Below are 23160 nucleotides of genomic sequence, written 5' to 3'. Positions count from 1 at the left end.
TTCCTATATGCTTCTTTAATCACAAGTGACTGATTTGTATTTGATTTTGACATTTTGTGACCAATAAAGGTGAAAAGTGTAATCTTCCATACTGACCTTTTGGCCTTCATTGTTCTTGCACTCATGTAGCTCTATGAATGATGCCACCCATTTGCAGTGTTGGGGAGTAACGGAATACATGTACCGCCGTTACGTATTTAGAATACAAAATATGAGTAACTGTATTCCGTTACAGTTACCGTTTAAAAAGGTGGTATTCAGAATACAGTTACTTTGTTGAAATAAATGGATTACACGGCGGTACTTTCCTGTTTCATATTGTGGCGGGTCAGGATTGTTTGGGTTTGTTTGACAGCTACGCTCTGTTGTTCCAGGCGGCAGCGTTACGGTTGCCATGGTTACAGGGTGAAGCTCTCTCTCTCTGCGTGTTTCCTGGGTGAGAGAGTGCTTTTTTGTTGTTGTTGTTGTGCTAAGCTAAAAGGCAGAATGCTACAGGCATGGCCCTAAAGAATGTAGCCTCATGGGCAGTGTAGTCCGTGCTGCAGCGAGAATGGACTACCATACACGTTATGTGTCTGTGAGCGAGGGAGGGAGAGAAAGGAAAAGTCCGAGCTGTCACGGAGCAAAAACGGGAGCTGGAAGCATGTAAATATAATAATAACCACTGCAGCCAAGAAGAGTGCCTGACGAGCCCATTTGTAAGTAAGCTATTAAGACTCAACTGTACGCTGTGTTCGTGTTTTCCTCCGGAAAAAATAAGTTCCGTTGGAGCAGCCTTTCAATGCTTGTCTCTCGCTAGCAAAGTTGACCCAGACAACAAAGTAAAGCTAGTTTTCAGCTACGAGCCCGACACGGAACCCACCGTATTAGCCAGATGTCCCTTTACTACGGTTCGGAGCCGCGGACCTTCAGTAACCGTAATAAATCACAGCAATAGTACATTCACGTAGTTGTAAACAGCATGATAATATATTAAGTAATCCAAAGTATTCAGAATATGTTACCCTCATTGAGTAACGTAACGGAATACGTTACAGAATACATTTTGGGGGCATGTATTCGGTATTCTGTAATGGAATACATTTTAAAAGTAACCTTCCCAACACTGCCCATTTGACATACAGCAATGGTGTTGTTAGGCCCTTGCAGTGCTTCAAACCAGTAGGGAGCGCCTCTTGCTGCCACCACATTTGATATAAAGAAGGACTTGTGAATATGGCTAGTTTTAGTGAAAATGTTGCTTCCTTACATTAGTATTATGTGTTTTGCATTTTTTTTTTTTTTGTAGTGACTAAGGAAAAATTGTGCCTTTTTCATTAACAGAGTTGCAGTTGGGCAGCACTTCTTAACTGCCAAGCTCTTTGTAGGACCCACTTCTAAATTCTTGTCCCTCTCCTGTGTTCCCCTCTTTTACAGTTAGACTGGAAGAGCCAACTACTATGAGTTCCCTGATGACTCCAATTGTGTACAAACCTGACATCCCTACATATAGTCCCCATGCTACAATAGCTTCACATGTTGAAAGAGCAGAAATCCAAGGAAAAGGACCAGAACCTGTTGGACATTCACCCGCAGACAGCCCACTCACTTCTACACACACCACAGCCTCAACAACTCTTACTACCACCTCACAAGAGCTTGTATCAGGAGATATCTTGCAGCTGCCTCCATTACCCACCACCCTCACGCAGCCTCCACGTCTGGATATCTCCCAATTAGATCAGGCAGGATCAGGCAGGGGTGAGACCAGTGGCAGAGGGGAAGAAGGCAGCAGCCAGGGCAACTCTGGTGGATCTGAGGTAGGAGCAATGGCAACCCCGGAGATCACATCAAGGCCTACTAGGCTTCAGGACATCAGTGCACGGGTTGAAACGTCATCAGCTGAAGACGCTGCTGCACACCCAGTTCTATCAGAGATCCTTACACCAAAGCCAGACATCGCAGCTGGGACTACTGAAGTGGGGGAACAACCTGCAGTTGTTTTCAAAGAGGATTACACCATTAGAGCTCAAACGATATTTGACCATGAGAAGTCTCTGGACATTCCTGAGATGGCATCAGCAAAACCTCCTATCCATCTCATCATTGTCAATGTGCAAAGCACCAATGGGTCAGAATCAGGTGAGCTGGGTGGGTTGTTAACTAAGTCATGTAGTAATTTAAGTCATACTGTTAGGCCCTGGAAAGCATTAAGAGAAATGGCATATAGATGCCAGTACTGTGTTGAAAATTTGGTTGCAAGTACTGACAAAAATAATAAGTACATGTTAGCATGTCATGTAAGCATCGTTCTCTAGAAAGAAGGAGAAGTATGATGACAAAAACACACATATGTCCATGCCAAAACATGTCTTTTTTTCTTGGCGTGATTTAAGTAATAACCTATCCCGCGACAACACATTAACCGGAAGCCAGCAGGCATTTAAAGCCCCCAGTATGGGGGCTGTAGAGGTAGACCTCCAGAGTGGGAATATTTCACCATTGGCAATAAAAAGATTATTATCTAACATGTGGTGCAATGTGCCCTCCTGAATCTTGTAAAAGGCTTTGGCTGAGAACATTTATCTTGGGAATTACTTTATGTTTGTTATGTTGTGCTGTCAAGGACTGAAGAACAGCTGATTTTGTTGTCTCAGTGGAGCCACATACACCACAGCCTTGAACTTGTCTAAATACTAGTCTAAAGAGGTTTATGTGTAAACATAAGTGTCGACACAGCTTTAAAATGATTGAGAAATCTTGAATGTAAGCACACTGATTTGCAGCATTGTGATAACAGTGCAGATAATTCAATTCAATGTTATTTATACGGCGCCAAATCACAACAACAGTTGCCTCAAGGCTTTATATTGTAAGGTAGACCCTAAAATAATACATACAGAAAAAAAACCCAACAATCATATGACCCCCTCTATGAGCAAGCACTTTGGCGACAGTGGGAAGAAACCTCCGGCAGAACCAGGCTCAGGGAGAGGCGGCCATCTGTCACGATCAATTGGGGTGAAATGGCGATAACAGCACCTTGCAAGTGGCTCTCCTGTCTACTGCATGTTATACCGAGGCAGCATCCATTGCAGCAGTGAAATAACACTGAAACAAACTGTAGACTGACCCGATTCTATCAACAATTTGTAGTAAGAACTTCATGTGTAAAATGGCAAAGGACACAGCTCATGGTGTGCAACCTTTTTTTTATATGCTCACACATTTTCACACAAAACATGCTGTATTTGTAGAGCCAGATGTGGAAATGATGTAGTCAGTCATTGCTGTGCAGCCAGTTTGTAGTTAAACACACTGTAAACACACCACAGCACTGGAAAAAACAGGATGGGTTCGGCAGAAGACAAACACTGTATATCAAGAGTCTTTCTGAACACTTTCTTTTCTTTTCACTCACACACAAAGAGACAGTGGTGGTCTGATGGAGTGATTAGTCTGCTGGCTTTAGACATCGGTGATTAGTCTCTGCTGGCTTTAGACATGCCTACAGAGTTTGGTCTTCAACTTTCCCATCAGGGTTTCTGCACAAAGAGTTGCCAACAAACCACAAATACTGGACTGTAATTATCTTTTCTCCAGGGAGCAGTTTGAGTTGCTAAAATTAACAAGTTCTCAAACAATCCCTATATTCTACACTTCATTTTCCCTTAATTCGTTTGAATTAACACCATTACCACCAATGTTTGATTACATTAAACAGGCTAACCAAGAACTGGCAGACAGTCATGTTATTTTTTCCCCTTCTGATTAGGCTGGATATGGAAACAGTAGGTCCTGTGTTCTGTCTTTAATCTAGGTTGTCTAGAGAGAAGAGAAATTTCTCTGTTCGAATCACAACCATATCAAAAGTACAGATTTATAATTAAAAAATTAAAATCACTTCCTGACAAATGTGAGATGTAGGGCGTGATTTGCAGTGAATGCAGTGGGGTTTACAGCAGTAAAACAAAGACACTGTATTTTCACCAGCTTGCTCAGATCTTTGTTTTGGCATATTTTGTGCCTGGAAATGGTTAATAGCACTTGACAAGAGAGAGGCCCTATCTGCCCAGAGCCTAATAATCATTGATTCAGATTACAGTGCATATGTGTTTAGCCAAGTGGTACCATCTTCCAGAAGTTGTGTTTGTTATTAAAATGTTGAAGGCATGTTCTGTTACATGTGTAATATACCATCACATAAAACAGAGGCTGTTTTTGTATGAGGCCCTCCAACTCTCAGTCTCCATATCCTAAGGAAATTAGGAAAGTTGAACCACTGAGTGTTACAATGAAGAATGACTGCTTCATGTGGTGTCAAGTTCAGAGTGACACAGAGGCTGACCTGGACCAATTAACTAGTCACTTAACAGTAACAGCATGCTTCTAGGTCAACTGTTTTTTTCTGCTGAAATTTTGTATATATTTATTCAATTTAAAGTCTGTAAGTTCTCTGTTATGACTTTGTATACATTTGCATACTCTGCTTCCCCTCTGTATAGCTTCCATGTGTACCACAAAGTCTTAATGAAGAGACACAAGCATGCATTGTTTGAGAGAAGCCGCTGGCACAGACTGACCTTAATCATAGAAAACTCAGACTTTTAACTGTTAACCATCCAAATATGCTCTTTGGCTCATTTTAACAAATATCAGAAATGCACTACTGTGGGTTTGTGCCAGAGCTGTAAGATCTTACATCCTTCACTTAAGTTGCAGTACCACAATGCAAAAGCTCTCCTTTCAAATGCTTTACTGATGTTAAGGTGAAGAAATGTCATCAGGAATATTAAAAAATTAAAAATATAAAAACCTCTGCAGGTTTACGATGAAAAGATCACCATAGCTAGTGTGTCTTCGAAGTGAAGCCTTTAAGCTTGGATTCTGATGGCAAACCAAGATTTCCAAATGTATTGTAGTCTGTGGTGAAGCCACCCTGGCTGGATTTTGTGAGCGTAGTACAAACTCTTCTGATGAGTCTATGGTCTCGATCACATTGATTTTTAAAGCATGGTAAGCAAGATATGCTTTAAAACTGGCTACCTTGATTCTAACTATAACTGCATGTCTGTTGGTATCACAGTCAAATCTGACCCTTGGTCTTGAGTTTTAAGTTTAAGGCAGCAAAAATGCCTAGCTTGAGGTATTATAACAGAAGCTAACATAACAACATATGATGTTGTGGTGGATACAGCCATCTTTTTTTCTGCTGTCTGTGATTCCCTCGCTCGAGAGCACACTTAACTACGACGAAACCACCAGAATGTCACCTGTTGTTTGGGATCACTGACTGATCTTTAGCCTGTGTGAGTGGGGCTTTAGCAATCAGTTTCACATCAACTGCCAGCAACCTGTCTAGGAACATATGTTTTCCCTCTCAACTGGTGGTTGCTAGTTCATGACTACCCGTCTCTAGACCTGTGTTTCTGAGGCCTCCATCATACATGACTTTATGCTACAATACCAAATGATCTAGTTTAATTATAATAAGCAAAACTTTTTTCTACCAGGCTGCAAACAATTTTAAATTTGCTAAAGTTAGTCATTTTAACACAGAGGCTGTATGGTGATTTATTTGATTTTTCCCAAGAGGTTGTGACTTGGTACTGACATTGCACTTTAAGTAAGGAATAAAATCATAATGCTTATTGCTTGTTTTTTTTTTTTGTTTTTTTTTGCCTTGATGTGTTATATGGCTGCTTCTCATCTGCCTCTAGTGGATCGTATCCTGGACCTCCTGAGCAGCGGGGAGATCACTTCCCTTGAGGTGACTCCGATTGATATGGCACCAATAGTCAGCTTTGTCAATGGAAAACATGAGGTACTTTCTATACACTGATATGTCTACTAAATAATTCTAGTTTAATCCTCCGATATACATATATATGTATGTCTGTGTTTGTGTTTGTGTGTTCAAATCATTCAATCAGACGCTCTCTCCGTGAATGTGTAAAATAGTCTAATCTGGTCTGAGTCAAGCTACTGGCTCTTTGTCATTCTTTCTCATTTGCTAAAAATAGCCAATTTGTTTCAATCCATCCAGGTAACACCTGAACCACAGCAGCCAGAGGAGGCCAGAGGAGATCAGTTTGAGACGGCCACTCCTGGAAATGTGAATGAGACAGAAGTAGAGGAGGAAGAAGACATCAGCATGACTCCCTTTAGCTTTGAAACTGAAACCGGGGAGACATTTCCAGAGGAAACCACGGACAAGATAATTTATCCTCAAGCTGCATACCCAGATGATGTTGCAGTCTCAGGCCTGGATGCAGACACAGTTCCTTATGTTTTTACAGATGCCATGAGAGTCAACACTCAAGAACCACATGAAACAGCAGTCACAACCACATACACTCCCCCTGTCTCTACAGCAATATCAAGTCCAGTCCTGCTTGGTGTTTCCAAGGATGTTGCTCATGTTGCCTTAACTGATGAGGACATGGAAGGCTCTGCAAGCAACTCCACAGATGATGAGGTTGGCAGTATGCAGGAGGGCTCTGCAGATGATGCTATACCCACCCTGGCTACCGGACACCAGTTGGATGCGAGGACTGATGAGACAGAAATCGGAGGAACAGAGGTTGCGACTTTTATCCCAGACACAAAGTCACAGGAAACCACTGAGCAGGCCCAGACTGGGGACTTTGAAGGGTCTTCCTCTGGAGAAGATGAGGCTTCAGGTGAAGATGTATACCCGTCAGACACACCCAGTCTTAGCACCATGCTTAGCACTATGATTTCAAATGACTTTTATACCCAACAGCCTTCACCTGCAGTACGTACAGAAATCACAGATGTGCTTGGAGTTTCATCAGGTGATGTTGCAGTTACAGACCCAGACTCAGGTGCAGACCAGCTGTCTGATGAGGAGGGAGCTTCTGGGGAACTTTTCAGAGAAGTCGCTATTACTGTTTCACCAGCCATGGCAGCTGTGACCCTCACCAATATAAAGAGCACGACTGCAGAAATGAGCAAACCTAAACCCTTTGCCCATCCCTCCTTTGAAAATAAGAGCCATCCAGCTGTCGCTACCGAGTCTCCGTCTGCCTCCTCTGACATCCACACTCAGTTTTACAGAGAACATGCTGACCTGTCCACCATGGAGAACATAGACCAGACCACACTCTCCACTACTTCACCCTTTTATACTTCTGAGCAAAAAAGCTATTCTGTCCCCCAGTGGGGTCTAATCCCTGACCCGGCTGCCACTGCTGTACCAGAGGAGAAATTTGTAGACTATGATAAAGAGATCACCCCCTTTTTTGTGGAGTCCCAACCTCAGATACCTGAACAGACAGTGGCCACAGTTCAACCTGAGACCAGCTCGGACACAACTTATTCAGTCATGACCAGCACTATAAACATTACAGGTACATGAACTCTTTTGTTGTTGGTTTGGTTCATAGCTGCTTCAGTTGTTTTAAACAGCACAGCAGCTTGGTTTACGCATACTTTGGTTCCCCTGCTTAACATTTTTGCCAGTTACTTGAGTCAGCAGCTATAATGTTTGAGCTGAGCCCTCTCTCAGCCTTCTGCCTTAGTTAAAAGGGATAGAACATGCTTTTTCAATGATAATATCCACTTGTGCTATCAAAAGTCTGTAATACACTTTCAAAGTTCCAAAATACAAGGTTTTCCCTTTGTACATCAAGTATTAAATGGTCAGCTTAACAGCTGCTCACAAAAAATTATTACATAGTTTCCACTTTCATAACAACTCACCCTTTGTTAACCCACCCTCATGGATTTGTAAAGCTTTAGGGGCATGATGATTTCAGACAGATGTGAGGTAGCTAGCAGGTGTCTGGTAGGCCTGACCTAGCAGTTTTAATGAAATTATACGACAAATAATGTACTGTCAGATCCGTGAGCTGACCTTACTGTCCCTAGCTGACATGTTAGTCCACCTGCTTGTTCAAATGCGGTTACTTCATGGCTCCAAAAAATGAACATTTTGGCGTTATGTGATGTTTTTGAAACCAGAAGTGACCAAATCCAGCTTAAAAATGCAGAGTCTTGAACCCAAGACATTCAATTTAGTTTTATTTATCCATCCATTCTCTTGTGCTTATCTTTGTCAGGGTCGCGGGGTGGCTGGAGCCCGTCCCAGCTGTCTTAGGGCAAGAGGCAGGGTACACACTGGACAGGTCGCCAGTCTGTCGCAGGGCTAAGCAGCATTTAGCATTTAGCTTCCAGGTTTGCCTATGTGATTTGTAGCAACAGCATATTTAAGTTTTCCCTTGTTGGCCTCGCTTTTCTACAAATATATGCATTAAAAATTCACAGCAGGATAAAAGCCTGTCCTGTTTGCAATTGAAGGTTCCTTGTAAACATTTGTGCAGACATTGAATTTTCTGATATACTTTAATATAAGAAGGTCAGCCCACCAACAAACCGAGTGTCTATTACCACAAACATGGACAGCCCTGCTGTACCAATAAGGAGTTGTAAAGCCTTTCTGAACTGCAGTACGTTTCACCGCTCTTAATGATGTTGATGATTTTAATCGTTTTCCATTCTCATTGTCTCCTTGGCAGATCTCCTGCCATGCTCAACCAACGTGTGTCAGAACGGAGGCTCGTGCTACAAGAAGGGGCCACAAAATGTCTGCATCTGTGCACCTGGATACACCGGGTGGCACTGTGAAACAGGTACAGAGAGCCTCAGAGCCAGGTGTGCTCTTTTAACAAGCCATCCTGACCCTTCCTGACAGGTGGATGTATAATAATGCTGGTCTGTGTTGCATGTCTGAAGATATTGATGAGTGCCAGTCTAACCCGTGTCTGAATGGAGCCACTTGCCTGGATGGGATCAACTCCTTCACCTGTCTCTGCCTCCCGAGCTACAAAGGAAAGTTCTGTGAACAAGGTCAGGAAACAGAATTAATAAGCAACTGTGTCAAAATCATTCATCTATGGAAGTCAGTTCTCAGATATATGTTCTGACCACCATTCTTTTCAAGTAAGTCTGAACTTACTGCAGAGTTTGGGTCTTTGGGCCGTCATTCAGCTTTGGGCGTTGGTTCTTCAACAGATGAGTTCCAGCCGTAGGACTAATATTTCTGCCGTTACTCAGCAGATAATCAAAACTCAGGCACACAAGAGGACTCCGAGGATTAATATTTTCCAAACAAGGAAACAGTTCTCAGCAGCAACAGTTTTTTTTCTGCTGCTTTGAGCAAAACGTCAGATGTTTGGTTTCAGAATGAGGCCCCATAGTTTTTCTTTTGTATCATGTAGTCATGATAAGAAGCTGTTTAACTAAATTCTGCTTTTATTTGCTTGCTTAAATTATTTTACTCAGTCTATTAATGGTTTGGAGTCATACATTATACACTACTTAATGTATTCATATGCAGTCATTGTAGAATAAAAGTACTGGATCTGTCAATTCTGAGGTTTTACAGTGAATATCAGGATATTTAAAAAGTTATTTGGTCCTTAGCAAGTCTTGAAATGAGTTAAATACAACCACAGATGAACAAGAACAAATTACATATTATGTGCTATTATTTATTTAACAAAAATGTGGCGGAGGTGTAGTGTGGTGTGCCACTCCACTCGCTAGTTCAGTGACACTGGGACCTGGAGAAGGGTATGTGCCAAGCAGAAGATGCGACAGCTGGAAAGTTGCTGCCACGAAAAGCAAAACCACAAAAGTGTATTTGTTGTGGGGTCTTCCAGTCACAAAAAGCTAAGCCAAAATGCAGAAGAAGTTGTAGATTTGCTTCTGTACTTGGGATCACTGTCCTGTTGATGACCCAGTTACATCCAGGCTTTAGCTGTCAGACGGTGGCCTTACATTTGACTCTAGAACACTTTGGTATACAGACGAGTTCATGCTCCACTCAGTGACTGCAAGGTGCCCAAATCATCATCGCTCCACCACTGTGCTGACAGTTGGTCTGAGGTGTTTGAGCTGTTTGGTTTACTCCAAACATGCTGCTGTTATTATGGTCAAACATCTCCATTTTGGTTTTGTTGTTCAAATTTAGCTCTGCAAAGCTAAGCCATGCCAACATCTTCTTTTGGGAGAGAAGAGGCTTTCTTCCAAACATCCTTTGCGGTTAATATGGTGGTACCTACACTCCTGAGGAAATTTGTGTTTTGTTCTGCTTATCCAAGTCAGCATTGTTGGGGTCTTGTGGAAAAAATAGAAACATTGGTGCTGTACGAATTCCCAGTTTGCAGGGCGTATCCATTTGAATGATGAATAATTGACACTGTGTGTCAAGCTAAATGTAGATACTCAGATATAAATTATGGACTGTTTACTGCTTATTTTTCCTTCCTAATATATGCAAGAGTTCAAAAATCAGGGACACAGCTGTCCTCTTGCAGCTTTTTGCCAATGGAAAGAATGAGGGAAGAAAGATAATTGCCCTCTATTTTTCCAGAAAGCTTTTGCAGCTGTGTGGAATTGAATCAATACTGACAATACTGCTTCAGTTTTTTCAGGCTGGGCTTGATATCCTGGGTGATGCTGAGTGATGCTATGTTTCATACTCAACTGACCACTCTGCTAATTTCAAACTGACAGACAGAGAGCTGTGGGTTATAGTGCTGCATTCATTAGAGACCTCACCTTACATTCCAGGTAGCTGCACAGAGGCAGGATTAAAATGAGGTCAGTTGATGATGGCTACTACCTTAAAAGACTCGACAGATACTTTCCATCATGACTTTACTGGCATGTATAATTCTGGTGCCACTGATACAAAACAGCCATTGTTTGTAGGGCCAGACAAAGCAAAGGGCTGATTATGTGACTTGTATATGAAGTTGAATGTGTGTTATACATGAGCTCTTTGTGTGTGTCTGTGTGTGCTTGACCTGCAGACAACTGGATGTTTGTGAGACTTAATGAAGTCCAACTGTGTGTTGCTGAGCTCATTCAGTGAGGGGCTTTCACTCCCCAGCTGGACCTCAGCTCTCTCTGTGCCTCTCTTTCTCCCTCACCGTCTCTGGCCAGAGCACAGAAATAAAATTCAGAGCTGTTGTGTTGCTGTTAGCTTCACTGTTACAACAGCATGTTTCCAAAACAACATGTAACTTCATCAACAAATGAAAATCTGATTCCAGATTATGAAGTGTACTAGAAGGCAGTGATAGGCAACCAGGGAAATGTAGTATAGCTACTTTTAGACAGAAGTTTGATTAGCTACACATTAACACCTAAGGAGTGGGTAAAATGTGGTTACGAAGCAGCAAAGTCTAAACATTTTCTTGAATATACCACATGAAGTTTGAAAAAAGGCACTTATTCATAGTAAGAGATATTGTGTCTTACAGTCTATTTAGTAGAAACCGCATACTAATGCTGGTTGAAGCTTCCCTTTGCTCTCAAACAGCTTCAGCTCTTTATTGTCATGATCCTAGTTTTGGTTGTTATAGTTTTGATTGCTGTTTGTATCCCTAGGTTTTAATTTGTTATCTAGCCTTACATTTTCCCTTCTCCTGTCATATTGTGTCTAGTTTCCGGTAGTCGTATCCCTCTTTGAAATCAGTCCTGTCTCAATGCTCAATTTGTCTGTTTCCCGGTTATGCCTCCGTGTGTAGTCCATGTCTGTTATGTATTTAAAGTTCTATCCCTTGTTCGGTGTCTCCATAGTCTCGCCTCCGTCTCCATGTTTATTCGCCTCTTTCCCAGTGGTGCCTCTGTCTCTTGCTCCCTCTGTTCCTTGTATTTAGTCAGTCTGCATCTCAGTGTGTTTCTCATACTTCCTGTTTTACTTTGATAGTCTCCTGTCCTGTTTGCAGCATGTTCTGTTTTGGTTCCCCGTCTCGTTAGTTAGACTATGTTCAGCTTGATCCCCACCTGTGGTCTGTTCCCTTGTTTGCCTCTGCTCATTGTCATGATCTCTCTCAGTTTTGTGTGTTCTGCCACTATGTTTGTTTAGTTTCTATGGTTTTTATTTTCATCGTCAAATTTGTGCTGCTGTTCTGCTGTATTTCACATCAGGTCCATAGACCATACTGTATAAACAGTGATTTACACCTGTGGTCTTTCTAATGGTGATGTCTACAAGAGCAAAAAGCTTGGTTCTGTCACGATCCTGGGTCTCTGACCCAGCGTTTTCAGTTTACGTTTTGAGTTCTTAAGTTATTCCTTTATTATGTTGAGTAATTGGATTATCTTTTGGTTGCCTTTAATCAGAATCAGAATACTTTATTAATCCTGAAGGGATATTTATTTATTTATGTTTCACTTCGGTCTTCTGTGTTAGTCTGTCATGTTTCTTGTCTTCTTGTCCTTGTTGTGAAGTTGTATTGTCATGTCTGCTTTCCGTTGAGTTTCCTGTTTTATTTTGAAGGTCTATGTCCTATGTCAGTGTAGTCAGCTTTGCTTCCTTTGTCTCGTTATGTCAGATTAGTGTCAGCTGTTTCCTCCTGTGTTTCCACTTCCCCTATCACCCTTGTGTGTATTTAGTCTGTGTGTTTCTGTTGATTTATTGTCAGGTCGGCTGTTATTACTTGCCGTGTTTCATGTCCCAGGTAACTTTGTATTTTTAGTTTCCACAGTTTAGATTGTTAGTTTAAGCTCATCTTTGTTTGCCTTAGTATTTTTCTACCAGCCTTAATAAACAGCTCGCCTTTTGTTAACATTCAAGTTTTGGTCCAAGTTCCTTGGTGTCTGCATTTTGGGTCCTCTTTGCAAATTCATACAGTGTGCTGCCGCATACTGTGACAGGTTCTATAGAAGTCTTTCCCTCCTTTGAGTTGTGATCTTGGTAAACACTTTATTGATTAGTTTAAGATCTCAGTCACAGCTTTTAAGTGTTATTGAATACACTAGGATCCATCCATCACAAGGAGAGGTGACTTGGATTAGTTTGCTTTTGGCTGACGCTACCACGTGATAAGCTGTGATAAGGCATGCAGTGTCAAACCTGGTTTTATAACACCAAAAGAAAGTGCTCAGCTCAAGGCTTTACAATGCGACCTCACCAACCAAAGCTGAAGTCACTATCTAATATTTTATTTCCAGTCAGTGATCTAGTTACTCAGAAGGCCACTGAAAGCCACTAAATTAATTTTCATCTTCATTAAATTGATTTACCAAACAATTTCTTTCTGCATTATCCTGATGAAAGTAGCTGTTAAAAGATGACAAAAGGGATTCAGGTGATCTGTCACAATAATCAGTCAGAATGTGGTATTTAATTCAGAAATGAGAGGTGTACTATGAAACAGTTGTACATAGTCTTTGTTAGCTGGCCTAATAAAACCAAGAACCCTAGTCAGAGATATTGGCTATCACAACAGTGGTTCACAGTTTTTTGGGTTAACCCATGGTCTTAATTTCTATTGTAACAGCTGTATAGTGAAGCTAAGTCCTTGGAGTTAGTCCTACGAAATGCACAACGTTTGGTGAATTGAAGATTCTAGACTGGCTGTAGGTGTGTAGGATAAGTCTCTTACCTGTTAATCTAATAAAAGTGCATCCCTCGGATACAGGCAGGTTGACATTCAGATTGCAAGCACGGCATCTGCAGCCAGATTAAATGTAGCTTTATCAAACATGGCTATGGTTTTAAGTCTTCAGGAGTGCAGTTTCAGTGAAACTGCACTCCTGTCATTCACTCCTGAAGTTAATGACAGTAGAAACAAACATTCTGAGAGCCTATTTGATGTAGTTGTTAACCGAAGCTCCAGGCATGTGACTGCATTGCACTTTTGCCTATAATGATAGCGGGTTAGTCCTAAATTTGATATTTCAGTATGTGGATTTTGTTTTATTGCCTTAAAGATATGTAGGGACTTGTCATTAGTTATGATATAACCACATACATACCACATTTTTAATTCTGCACCAACACAAGAAGTCAAGATAAAGTGTATATAATATGAAATATTTTTTCCACCTGGTTTGATGGTTCTTTCACATTTTCTTTTTCCCTTTCTGCAGACATTGAGATGTGTGGTTTTGGTTGGAAGAAGTTTCAATCTCACTGCTACAGGCACTTTACACACCGTCGGACCTGGGACGCTGCAGAGAGGGAATGTCGGATACACGGAGCCCACCTGACCAGCATCCTGTCGCATGAGGAGCAAATTTTTGTCAATAGTAAGTTTGTGTTGTTTTGATGAGGTGTCTTAAATGTTAATATAATGCTCAGTCGACAGTATAAGGAATTATGGGTCTAGAGAGTCTGTGAATAAGTCCTTCGGGGTACAAATACTAAAAATCCATATCATAAATGAAACAGTTTTTGGCTGTGCTAGCAGCACAACTTTGTTGTTTGTGGTCAACCACTCGTCCAAACTACTTTTGGATGGATAGTCTAAAACTAAATCTGATAATATTTTTGAAAATACAGTAGAAATGGCTACCTAAAACATTAGTTACATTTTGAGTAGCTGCTTTGTTATTTGATTGCATTGATTTCAACATGTCTTTGGGTTTCATTCACAATGAATGTATGTAAAAAACCCCAAAACAAAAAAAAACCAAACAAGCAACTTTGATGATAAATAATAATTTGATCGTTGGTTTTACCAAATTTGAAAAAGCAAGCAAATGCTACACGACTTGCAGTCACTGCTCTACTACAGAAATCAGTCGAGAATAGTGATGGAGCTGCAAGTAAACTCCAGTTTACTGGTGAAGCTACTGACACTGAGCTGAACGGTGCTTCTCCATAATTCTTTGTTGTCTGTTTACACTCCTCTCCAAAATGCTTTGTTTGGTATTGATCAGGTTCTGCTTCAGTAAAATGATCTCGGACTCAGTGCATTGTGCTTTTTCCCTGCAGATCTAGGAAGTGACTACCAGTGGACTGGCCTGAATGACAAGATGTTTGAGAGAGACTTCAGATGGACTGATGGCAGACCAATGGTAAGATAAGCACTAATGATAAGATAAGTGGCTATGGATATAGTTACATTTACAGACATCAATGTTTATTGTTCCCCAGTGTAACCATTTGCAATTTGATTTAAAATCAGCCTTCAATGATACATGATGGCTCTCATATAGCAGTAGCAGAGATGTTTTATTAAGGTACTGTTAATAGCCAGAGTATAATAGTTTCACATTCACTGAAACAAAGAAAAACACAGGGCACCTTTCCAAGTCTTTAATAAATGTAGAGCAAACATGTTACAAGAAATGTCTCGGCTCTTAGGGAGCTGTCTACTATCTACATTAGTCAGGCTTATTTCAGTGCAGTTTCAAGATGAACCATTTTACATGAACGAATCCAAAATAGATCAGAACCAGATGAAGTGGGAAATGACTGGAACCGAACTGGACTTGGGCCAGATTGGGCCTCCAGATTCATTCCGTGATCTTTATTCATTTTGGATATTCTTATTCATTCTACTGTGCAAGTAGAACCAGATGTGGTTTGCTAATCTGTTATGGAGCCTACATGTTCAGGTAGATTTCTTTGATTTTCAGTGGAAAATATGTTGGGGTTCAGATGTTCTCAGACACTGTACCTTTCAGAATGTTGTTTGACTTCAAAAAACACGAGTTCAATGACAGAATCATGCCTGTTTTTAATGCTGTGCCACCTGAGGGCCCAGATTGATTTTCAGCCTTGTCCCGTGAAGGCAGAGATGATGATGATATTATGAACTGTAGCTGATGAAATATTGAGGCCTATTTTTTCTTCATTGAAGAAAATTATTCAGAAAATGTCCAACAATTAGTAGACAATTTTATTTTGCAGATTGGGGAACCTCTGCCCATCTTTACTTCTGCACCTCTAAGGTGCTGATTTTATCCTCAGGCAAGTTTACGACCTGTTGCTATTTTTAACTTGCTGCTGTAACACTCTGAGCATGCCTGATCTCATTTGATTTCAGACTCTAGGCAGGCCTGGTTAGTACAGTACAATCTGAGAATACCAGGTGCAGTAAGATTTCAATCTTAAATATCATCAGCCTCTCTCTTTTAATGGGTTATGTGCCACAAGGCATTCAAGCTGGCAGTAATTAAACCACTACTTAAAAAGCTACTTAAAAAGCTGGGTCAAGATCACTTGAGTTAAACTGCAGGAATCTCTTAAAGATATAATGATGTGGATGATTAATTTTGTTCTTCTAAATTCAGATAAAACTGAGGTTATTGTACTCGGCCATAAAAATCTTAGAAATATGATATCTTATACTTACACTAGATGGCATTACCTTGGCCTCCACTGTGAGAAATCTTGGAGTCATTTTTGACCAGGATATGTACTTCAATGCGCATATTAAGCAACTTTGTAGGACTGCTTTCTTCCATTTGCGCAGTATCTCTAAAATTTTAAACATCATGTTTCAAAGTGATGCTGAAAATCTAGTTCATGCATTTATTACTTCTATGCTGGACTACTGTAATTCATTATTATCAGGATGCCCTAAAAACTCACTGAAAAGCCTTCAGCGCTGCACCAAGACTACTGACAGGGACTAGAAAGTGAGAGCATATTTCTCCTATATTGGCTTCCCTTTATTGTCTCCCTTGCAGATCCAGAATCAAATTTAAAATCCTGCTCCTCACATACAAGGTCTTGTATAATCAGGCTCCATCTTATCTTAAAGACCTTTATAGTACCATATCACCCCATTAGAGCACTTTGCTCTCAGGCTGCTGTCTTGTGGATATTTAAAGTAGAATAGGAAACAGAGTGTTGAGCTTTCAGGCCCCTCTTCTGTGGAACCAGCACCTAGTTTGGATTCGGGAGACAGACACTTTTAACATTAGGCTTAAAACTTTCCTTTTTGACAAAGCATATAGTAATGTTTGGCTCAGTTGACCCTGAATCCGCCTAAGTTATCCCACAGCTAAGAGAAGATTCAGACTACTATGGGGCTTCTCATCATGCACTGAGCATTTCTTCTTCACTGATCTTTTATCACTCACTATGTGTTTATAAACCATTTTGCATTAGTTATTATTACTCTCTGGCCACCCTTCCCTGAGGCTGGTTCTGGTGGAGGATTTTTCCTATTAAAAGAGTTTTTCCTTCTCACTGTTGCTAAAGCACTTGCTCATAGAGGGGCATCTGATTGTTGGGGTTTTCTCTATATTATTGTAGTCTTTACCTTTTAATATAAAGCACCTTTGGTGATATATAAATAAAAGTGAATTGAATTTAAATTGCCAATAAACCTTATTTGGGGCAAAATGCTCATGTGATGTAGCAGTTGTAGGCAGTGATGACACAATCTCAAACACATGGTTCATCTGCTGGAAACTCAGAGCAAGAAAATTGAAATCTGATCCTGAAGAGGGAGGACTGTGTCATGTGTTATCATTCTTAATACAGACACACCCTGAATGGGGTCAAATCGGAGCCATACACCATGTTAAGTGCGTGCAGTGATAAGTAGATATACAGTATAAAATGAACTTTTTGTGTATTTCGTCTGGTATATAAGGCCACACAACCTTGGGTTTGTTTAGGCCTGTTGTTTTTTTGTCTCTGCAGCACCACTGTCTGTATATTTTATGAATTACATCCAGTCACATGTGATGAGTATTGACTGCCTTCTGAAGAGGATAGGTGGGGACTTCATAGTCTGTATTCACAAAAGAGATATTGTCCATAAGTAGATACAGCTATCAGTGGTTACAATCGTAAAGAGGACATTAATGAGAAAAATACTGGCAACAGCCAGTGCTGCCCCTTAACCACCCAGCAGTTTCAAAACCTACATTGCCTATTTTTTGAGTTATCGCATTGACAAGTTTTTCAGAAAACCTGACTTTGAATTTGAGTTTGAGGCCACTAAGATTCTAACTTGTAGATTCTTAGCAGATACAACTCATTTTCAAGTTCTCTTATTCACAAACCTTGGTGTCCACACAGTGTCAGGCTGACAGGTAAAAATCCCCCCAAATTATCTTGTTTTTTGTTGGAGTTTCTTGATGCGTGATTTGACCCTATATAAATAAACCTGGATTGAATTTGTTTTTTTTCTGTGCATTTTCTGAGAATAGGAAAGGTGCTTAAATCACAACTAAGATCACAAGTGCCTAAAACATTTGGCCAGTAATGTATGTTTTTGCCAAATTTGCAGTTCAAGGTTCAAGATTACTTTATTTCTATCCCTAGGTAAATTTGCTTTACATAAAAAAAAAAGTGATAGCATTTGGCATCCCCTCACAAAACACACACACACCCATTAAACCTGACAAACACATATTTGATAATTAGATGCGTGATAAAAGAACAATATAAATAAGATGAAGATGAATCAAATAAAACAGTAGCACCAGTAGGGACAAAGCTGTTTTTATAACGTTTTGTTTTATAACGCTAACTTGGGACTAGAAACCTCCGTCCAGAGGAAAGAAGCTGAAATTCACCCAATAGAGGATGGGGGGGGGGGGCATTATTAACAATTAATAAAGCTATCCTTTGTATCTGTTTAAAGTACAGGGAGGCTAGACAGGGCTGAGACTCACCTGTCAGGACCATCTCACTATCTGATTCAATGAGTTTTTTCTCTGTGACAGAGGTCTGACTGAACCATGCCACCAAACAAAAAAAGTGCCTGCAGCTTATGCCCTACTTCTGTGATGATGTTGAGGTGGAGGGGGAGAGGTGAGTCTTCAAGTGAACATAGACTATAGTACTGAAAAGTTGTGGAAACTCATGAGGGGGGTAAAAAGGGCACAGTGGCAACCGATAAAAGTTCAACGTCTGGTGTGCAAATAAACTCTCAAACAGTCACAGCGTTATAGTAACGTTTATTTACATACAAGCATACTCCCCCTCCTTTGGGATTTCCCCGTTACCCCCACATCCTGATCCCGATGAAATGGAGCTCCAAATCCGTCAATTGAAAAATCAACGTCCTGGTCCTGCTCTGTCAGCCATGTCTCGGAAAAAGTCATCACACAGCTGTCCCTGTGTGAAGTCTTTCTGGAACCTAACGTTCCGCTGGAGTTCATCCACCTTGCTGCTCACAGACTGAACATTTCCCAGGATAACAGAGGGCAGGGGAGTTCGACTGACCTGTTGTCTCCTCAGACACAATTTGACACCTCCGTGTCTCCCTCTTTTTATCTTCCTCTTATCACTTGTTCTGTCTTTTGGTATAAAACCCAGCATACATGGGGTGAGGTCCTTACCACCATACAAGAAGTTAAGTTGTAGCAACTCCTCACGGGAGTAAACAATCCTCAGCGGGCTAACAGCCTCACACGCATCATGGGAAACAGGCCAGCACAGCTGGGGCGTTATTTAGAAAAGAGAAAAAACAAACACAAAAAAACAGAAAAACAAACTTAGGATGCTAAGCTCTTGTTCATTGCTGGTCGCTAAGTGCACATGCCATCTTAAATGTAACAGCATTACTTTGTAAACTAATTTAATTAGACAGTCTGTAACATAATGCCCTTTGTAATTTGTCTTCTGATAGCAATATGACCATTGGAGGCCAAACCAGCCGGACAGCTTCTTCCAGTCAGGAGAGGACTGTGTGGTGATGATCTGGCATGAGGGAGGACAGTGGAATGACGTGCCCTGCAACTATCACCTGACATTTACCTGCAAAAAGGGAACAGGTATGCACATGGAAAAACATACGTGTCCTCTTTGGAGACTAAAGGACAACTGGGAAAAATGGGAAAAGCTTAGAGAAGCTTTTTTATTTAACTTTAACTTTGAAGCTTAGCTTCAAAGTTATTGGCTAGGGATAGTAAACATAGAATGAGCTGCATTCATAAACTGTGCAGGTGTAATACACAGACACATATTAGCTAATTTGTGCAGACTAAGTCTGCAGACCAAGTAACAGTCTTTTCAATTTAATTCAGTTTTATTGGCAGCAGTTGCCAAAGCTGTGTTCTGTACCAGACTCTTCAACATGGATTAGGTTTAGGGGCCAGCCTCAAGTGGCCACGAGAGGAACTGTACTTTTGCATTAGCTTTGTTTTGTTCAGTGCAGTACTTACATGGGGTGTGGATGAAAAAGTAAGTGTTGTCTGTTGCTTCTAATTTTGTCTCGGTGATCATTCTAAACTTAAAGACTGTACTGTGATTCTGTTGTTCATCTTTTACTTATCTTTATTTTATCTTTCACTTACAGTGCTGTGCATTGTATTAAAAAATGCACATTTTTTGCATATTTGACACATGTTTCAGACCATCAATCAAATTTTGGTTTTTGACGAAGAGTAAAAACAAAATACAAAGATGGTGGTGTGTGGTCTAACGGGTGCTAGTTGCCATTTAACACATCTATAGTCACATGGAGGTTGAGAACATCATATTACAGTGTCAGGGTATAGTTATCAGAGAGTTCCACTGGAGTCATATGTTGTACAGCATGCCAGATATAGCCAGACTGCCAGAATCTTCCTGGTGTGTTCTCAACCCTGGAAAGTAGCACAGGTGGCATAGGGAGCACAGACAAAAGCTGGGATGCCAAGCAAGCATTCTAACTATTTAAATCCCCATTACTCAACATATGGAAGAGCCATCTTGCATATGAAGACCAACAAACTAGAGCTATTGCTGGAAACTACCTCCTCTATTTGGGACTGCTGCGTGTTAATAATCATGGCGACCTAGCTACATCATTAGAGACCATGTTTATTCACACCAGAAGCTAAGGATGACATGAAGTCCAGTTACCACTACTGAAGTCCAGTCACCATGTTTGACTGGTAGTCTGATGTTCTGTTTATGAAATGCTGTGTTAGTTTGATGCCAGATGTAATGGGACTCAAACGTCCAAAAAGTCCAACTTTTGCCATGTCAGTCAAAGTCTAAAGTATAAAAGTCTTGGAGATCATCAAGATGTTTTTGGCCAATCTGAGATGAGCCTTTGTTGTGTTTTGGGCAGCTGCAGTTTTCTCCTTGGGACTCACAGAACTGCAGCAAATATGTAGAGCTTTGCTTATGTTTAGAGTTTCCTGCACTGTCCCAAGTGTCAATGGAAATGGTTGGTACAGGTTTGAGAATAACATTATTAAACTCTGCATCTCCTGCCAACAGTATCATGCAGTCAGCCTCCTGTGGTGAAGGATGCCCGAGTTTTTGGGGCCACAAAATTGCGCTATGAGATCAACACCCTGCTCCGTTATCAATGTAAGCAGGGCTTCATTCAGAGACACACCCCAACTATACGCTGCCAGGCCAACGGCCAGTGGGACTCACCTAAAGTCACCTGCACAAGCCGTGAGTCTCCTCCTAATTGTACTTTAGCTAACTTTTTCATTAAAGGTCTGTAAAGTATTTTCAACTGTACTCACTTTTAGTTAATTTCTACATCTGTGCTCTCAGCTGCAACCTACCACAAGACATTTGTTCTTCAACGCCGCCACACCCAGAACAAGCATCAACACAGGCACTATCAACACCACACCAAGAGTCAGGAGGAACACAGACAAAACCAAGGGCAACAGCAGATTTCCAACATCTTGCAGAGCAACTGGATTGCCATTCAGAGTCATCGACAGCTGAGTAAGGAGAGGCAGCTGCAGGTCCACACTCGCAGCCAGGATCAGATGAAACACTCAGTGGGTTTGTAGTTGTGGACATCAGATTTTTGGTGATGACTAATTGCAGCAGGCTATCTACAGTCTGTCTAGAGGCATTGATAGAGAGTGATGTTCCACTGAACTGTCTATCAGTGTCTCTTGAGGGGACATTTTTACCATTACATTCCAGGATCAGACACCAAGGACAGTTTAGCTTCATTTCCAAACTTCATTTATTGACCACATCAGTCTCCCCACAAAATCATGGTGCTCAGATTATTGATATGCTTCCTTTTCACTGCTTCAAACAGCAGCTAGTGCCATTGTTCAAATACTTGGATATGTTGTGTCTGATATAGATATACACAGCCATGTCTCCTAAGGAGGTCGCCCTAAAACCAAGTCTATCAGTCACAACACAGGAGCACTGCAGCCTTTAGCTCCTCACTGTGTTGTACACTTAATAGTCAAAGTGTTCAGTGTAACTTAAGCCATCAGCTTTTGACCTGTGCTCATAAGTCTAGTGCCTTCTGTCAGATTTTAATGCAGCCCAGTGGCAAATTTTTCATTAAAAGGAATTAAAGTCCTTATTCTTTGTTAAACAGTATAGTCACGTCCAAGCTGGTTAAAGACACTCACACTTTGTTAACTTTTAAAAGGGATGGAAATGGAAAAATTAAATGGAAACATTTTAGCAGTTCTTGAGCAAAACTAACAAAAAATGACAACTTTGAACTTGTCACTGAATTAAAAAGATGAGCAAGAATTCCTCACCTCAAATCACCTCAGATTGTTACCTTTGACCACATTTTCAATGTGTCTGCCTATCGGAACTCATTGTTTTTTATTGTTTGTCTATGTAGGATTTTGTACAAAATATTTTACCTGAGTTTTTTTCTTAATTGAGATTTGATGAACACAAATAGGAAATTGTGATGAATATGTCGTCTGTCTGTGCTGTGGCTATTAATCATAGGATATATATTATAAATATTATCTGAAGCCATAAGAATTTAATTTATTGTATATTTCAAAACTATGAATGGACTGTGATATTGAATAAAGGTCAATTGAACTGAAGTGATATCTTCTGCACTGTTTACAGACTCTTGTCATGATCTTTCTTATTGAGAAATCATGTTATCATTGACAGTATGTATACACAATGCCATCCTGTAGTTTTATTGAGATTGTTGATTTTCTTTATTGTGCTGTGACTCAAAATTGACTTCCTCCATTGTCAATGAAAACACTTCTGGTTATTTCTACATTATTTTTACATTATTAGACACATACCTTCATGTTGCCTTTTCCTGTAGATCTGGAATCAGTTTGTTTATTGTTTTCAAGGAATAAGAGAATGTATAAGAAACAAATAAACATGACCACCTGCTCTATAAGACTTTTTTTATGCATCTCACGTTGTCTTCATGTCCTTCATACATTTTCCTTTAGTATGTAGCTTAATAGTATGTAACTATATGAGAACAGCACCACCAAGGCTGGAGACGGAGCAATATTGGAAAAGCACATGGGAGAAGGATACAGCCCATAACGGTAATGCTCAATGGCTAGTGAATCTAAGAGCAGACCACAGCAAACTCCCTGAACAAGGTCCAGTAACCATCACAGTGGCAAACATTCAAGAAAGGGTCTCCAGTATTAAGAGCTAGACAGCACCAGCCCCGACATGAGTCACGCCTACTGGCTGAAGAAGCTGACGGCACTCCATGAGCAAATGAACAAATGACA

General features: G+C 40.7%; 1 protein-coding gene across 2 annotated transcripts in view; it reads left to right on the top strand.

The window, feature by feature from the left end:
• Positions 1-22788, top strand: part of vcanb (versican b) — a 34843-nt gene extending 12055 nt beyond the window's left edge. For both annotated transcript variants that reach the window (XM_063480531.1, XM_063480530.1), the window contains 10 exons: positions 1417-2121; positions 5700-5803; positions 6026-7352; positions 8520-8633; positions 8737-8850; positions 13891-14049; positions 14738-14820; positions 19344-19488; positions 20924-21106; positions 21212-22788. In XM_063480531.1, the coding sequence (XP_063336601.1) occupies positions 1417-2121; positions 5700-5803; positions 6026-7352; positions 8520-8633; positions 8737-8850; positions 13891-14049; positions 14738-14820; positions 19344-19488; positions 20924-21106; positions 21212-21459 (3182 nt within the window). In that variant the 3' untranslated portion in view covers positions 21460-22788. The remainder of the gene's footprint in view (positions 1-1416; positions 2122-5699; positions 5804-6025; positions 7353-8519; positions 8634-8736; positions 8851-13890; positions 14050-14737; positions 14821-19343; positions 19489-20923; positions 21107-21211) is intronic.
• Positions 22789-23160: the final 372 nt, after the last annotated feature.

Source organism: Pelmatolapia mariae, linkage group LG7, assembly GCF_036321145.2.
Source record: "Pelmatolapia mariae isolate MD_Pm_ZW linkage group LG7, Pm_UMD_F_2, whole genome shotgun sequence".
Taxonomy (NCBI): Eukaryota; Metazoa; Chordata; class Actinopteri; order Cichliformes; family Cichlidae; genus Pelmatolapia; species Pelmatolapia mariae.
This window is presented reverse-complemented; position numbering and strand designations above follow the sequence as displayed.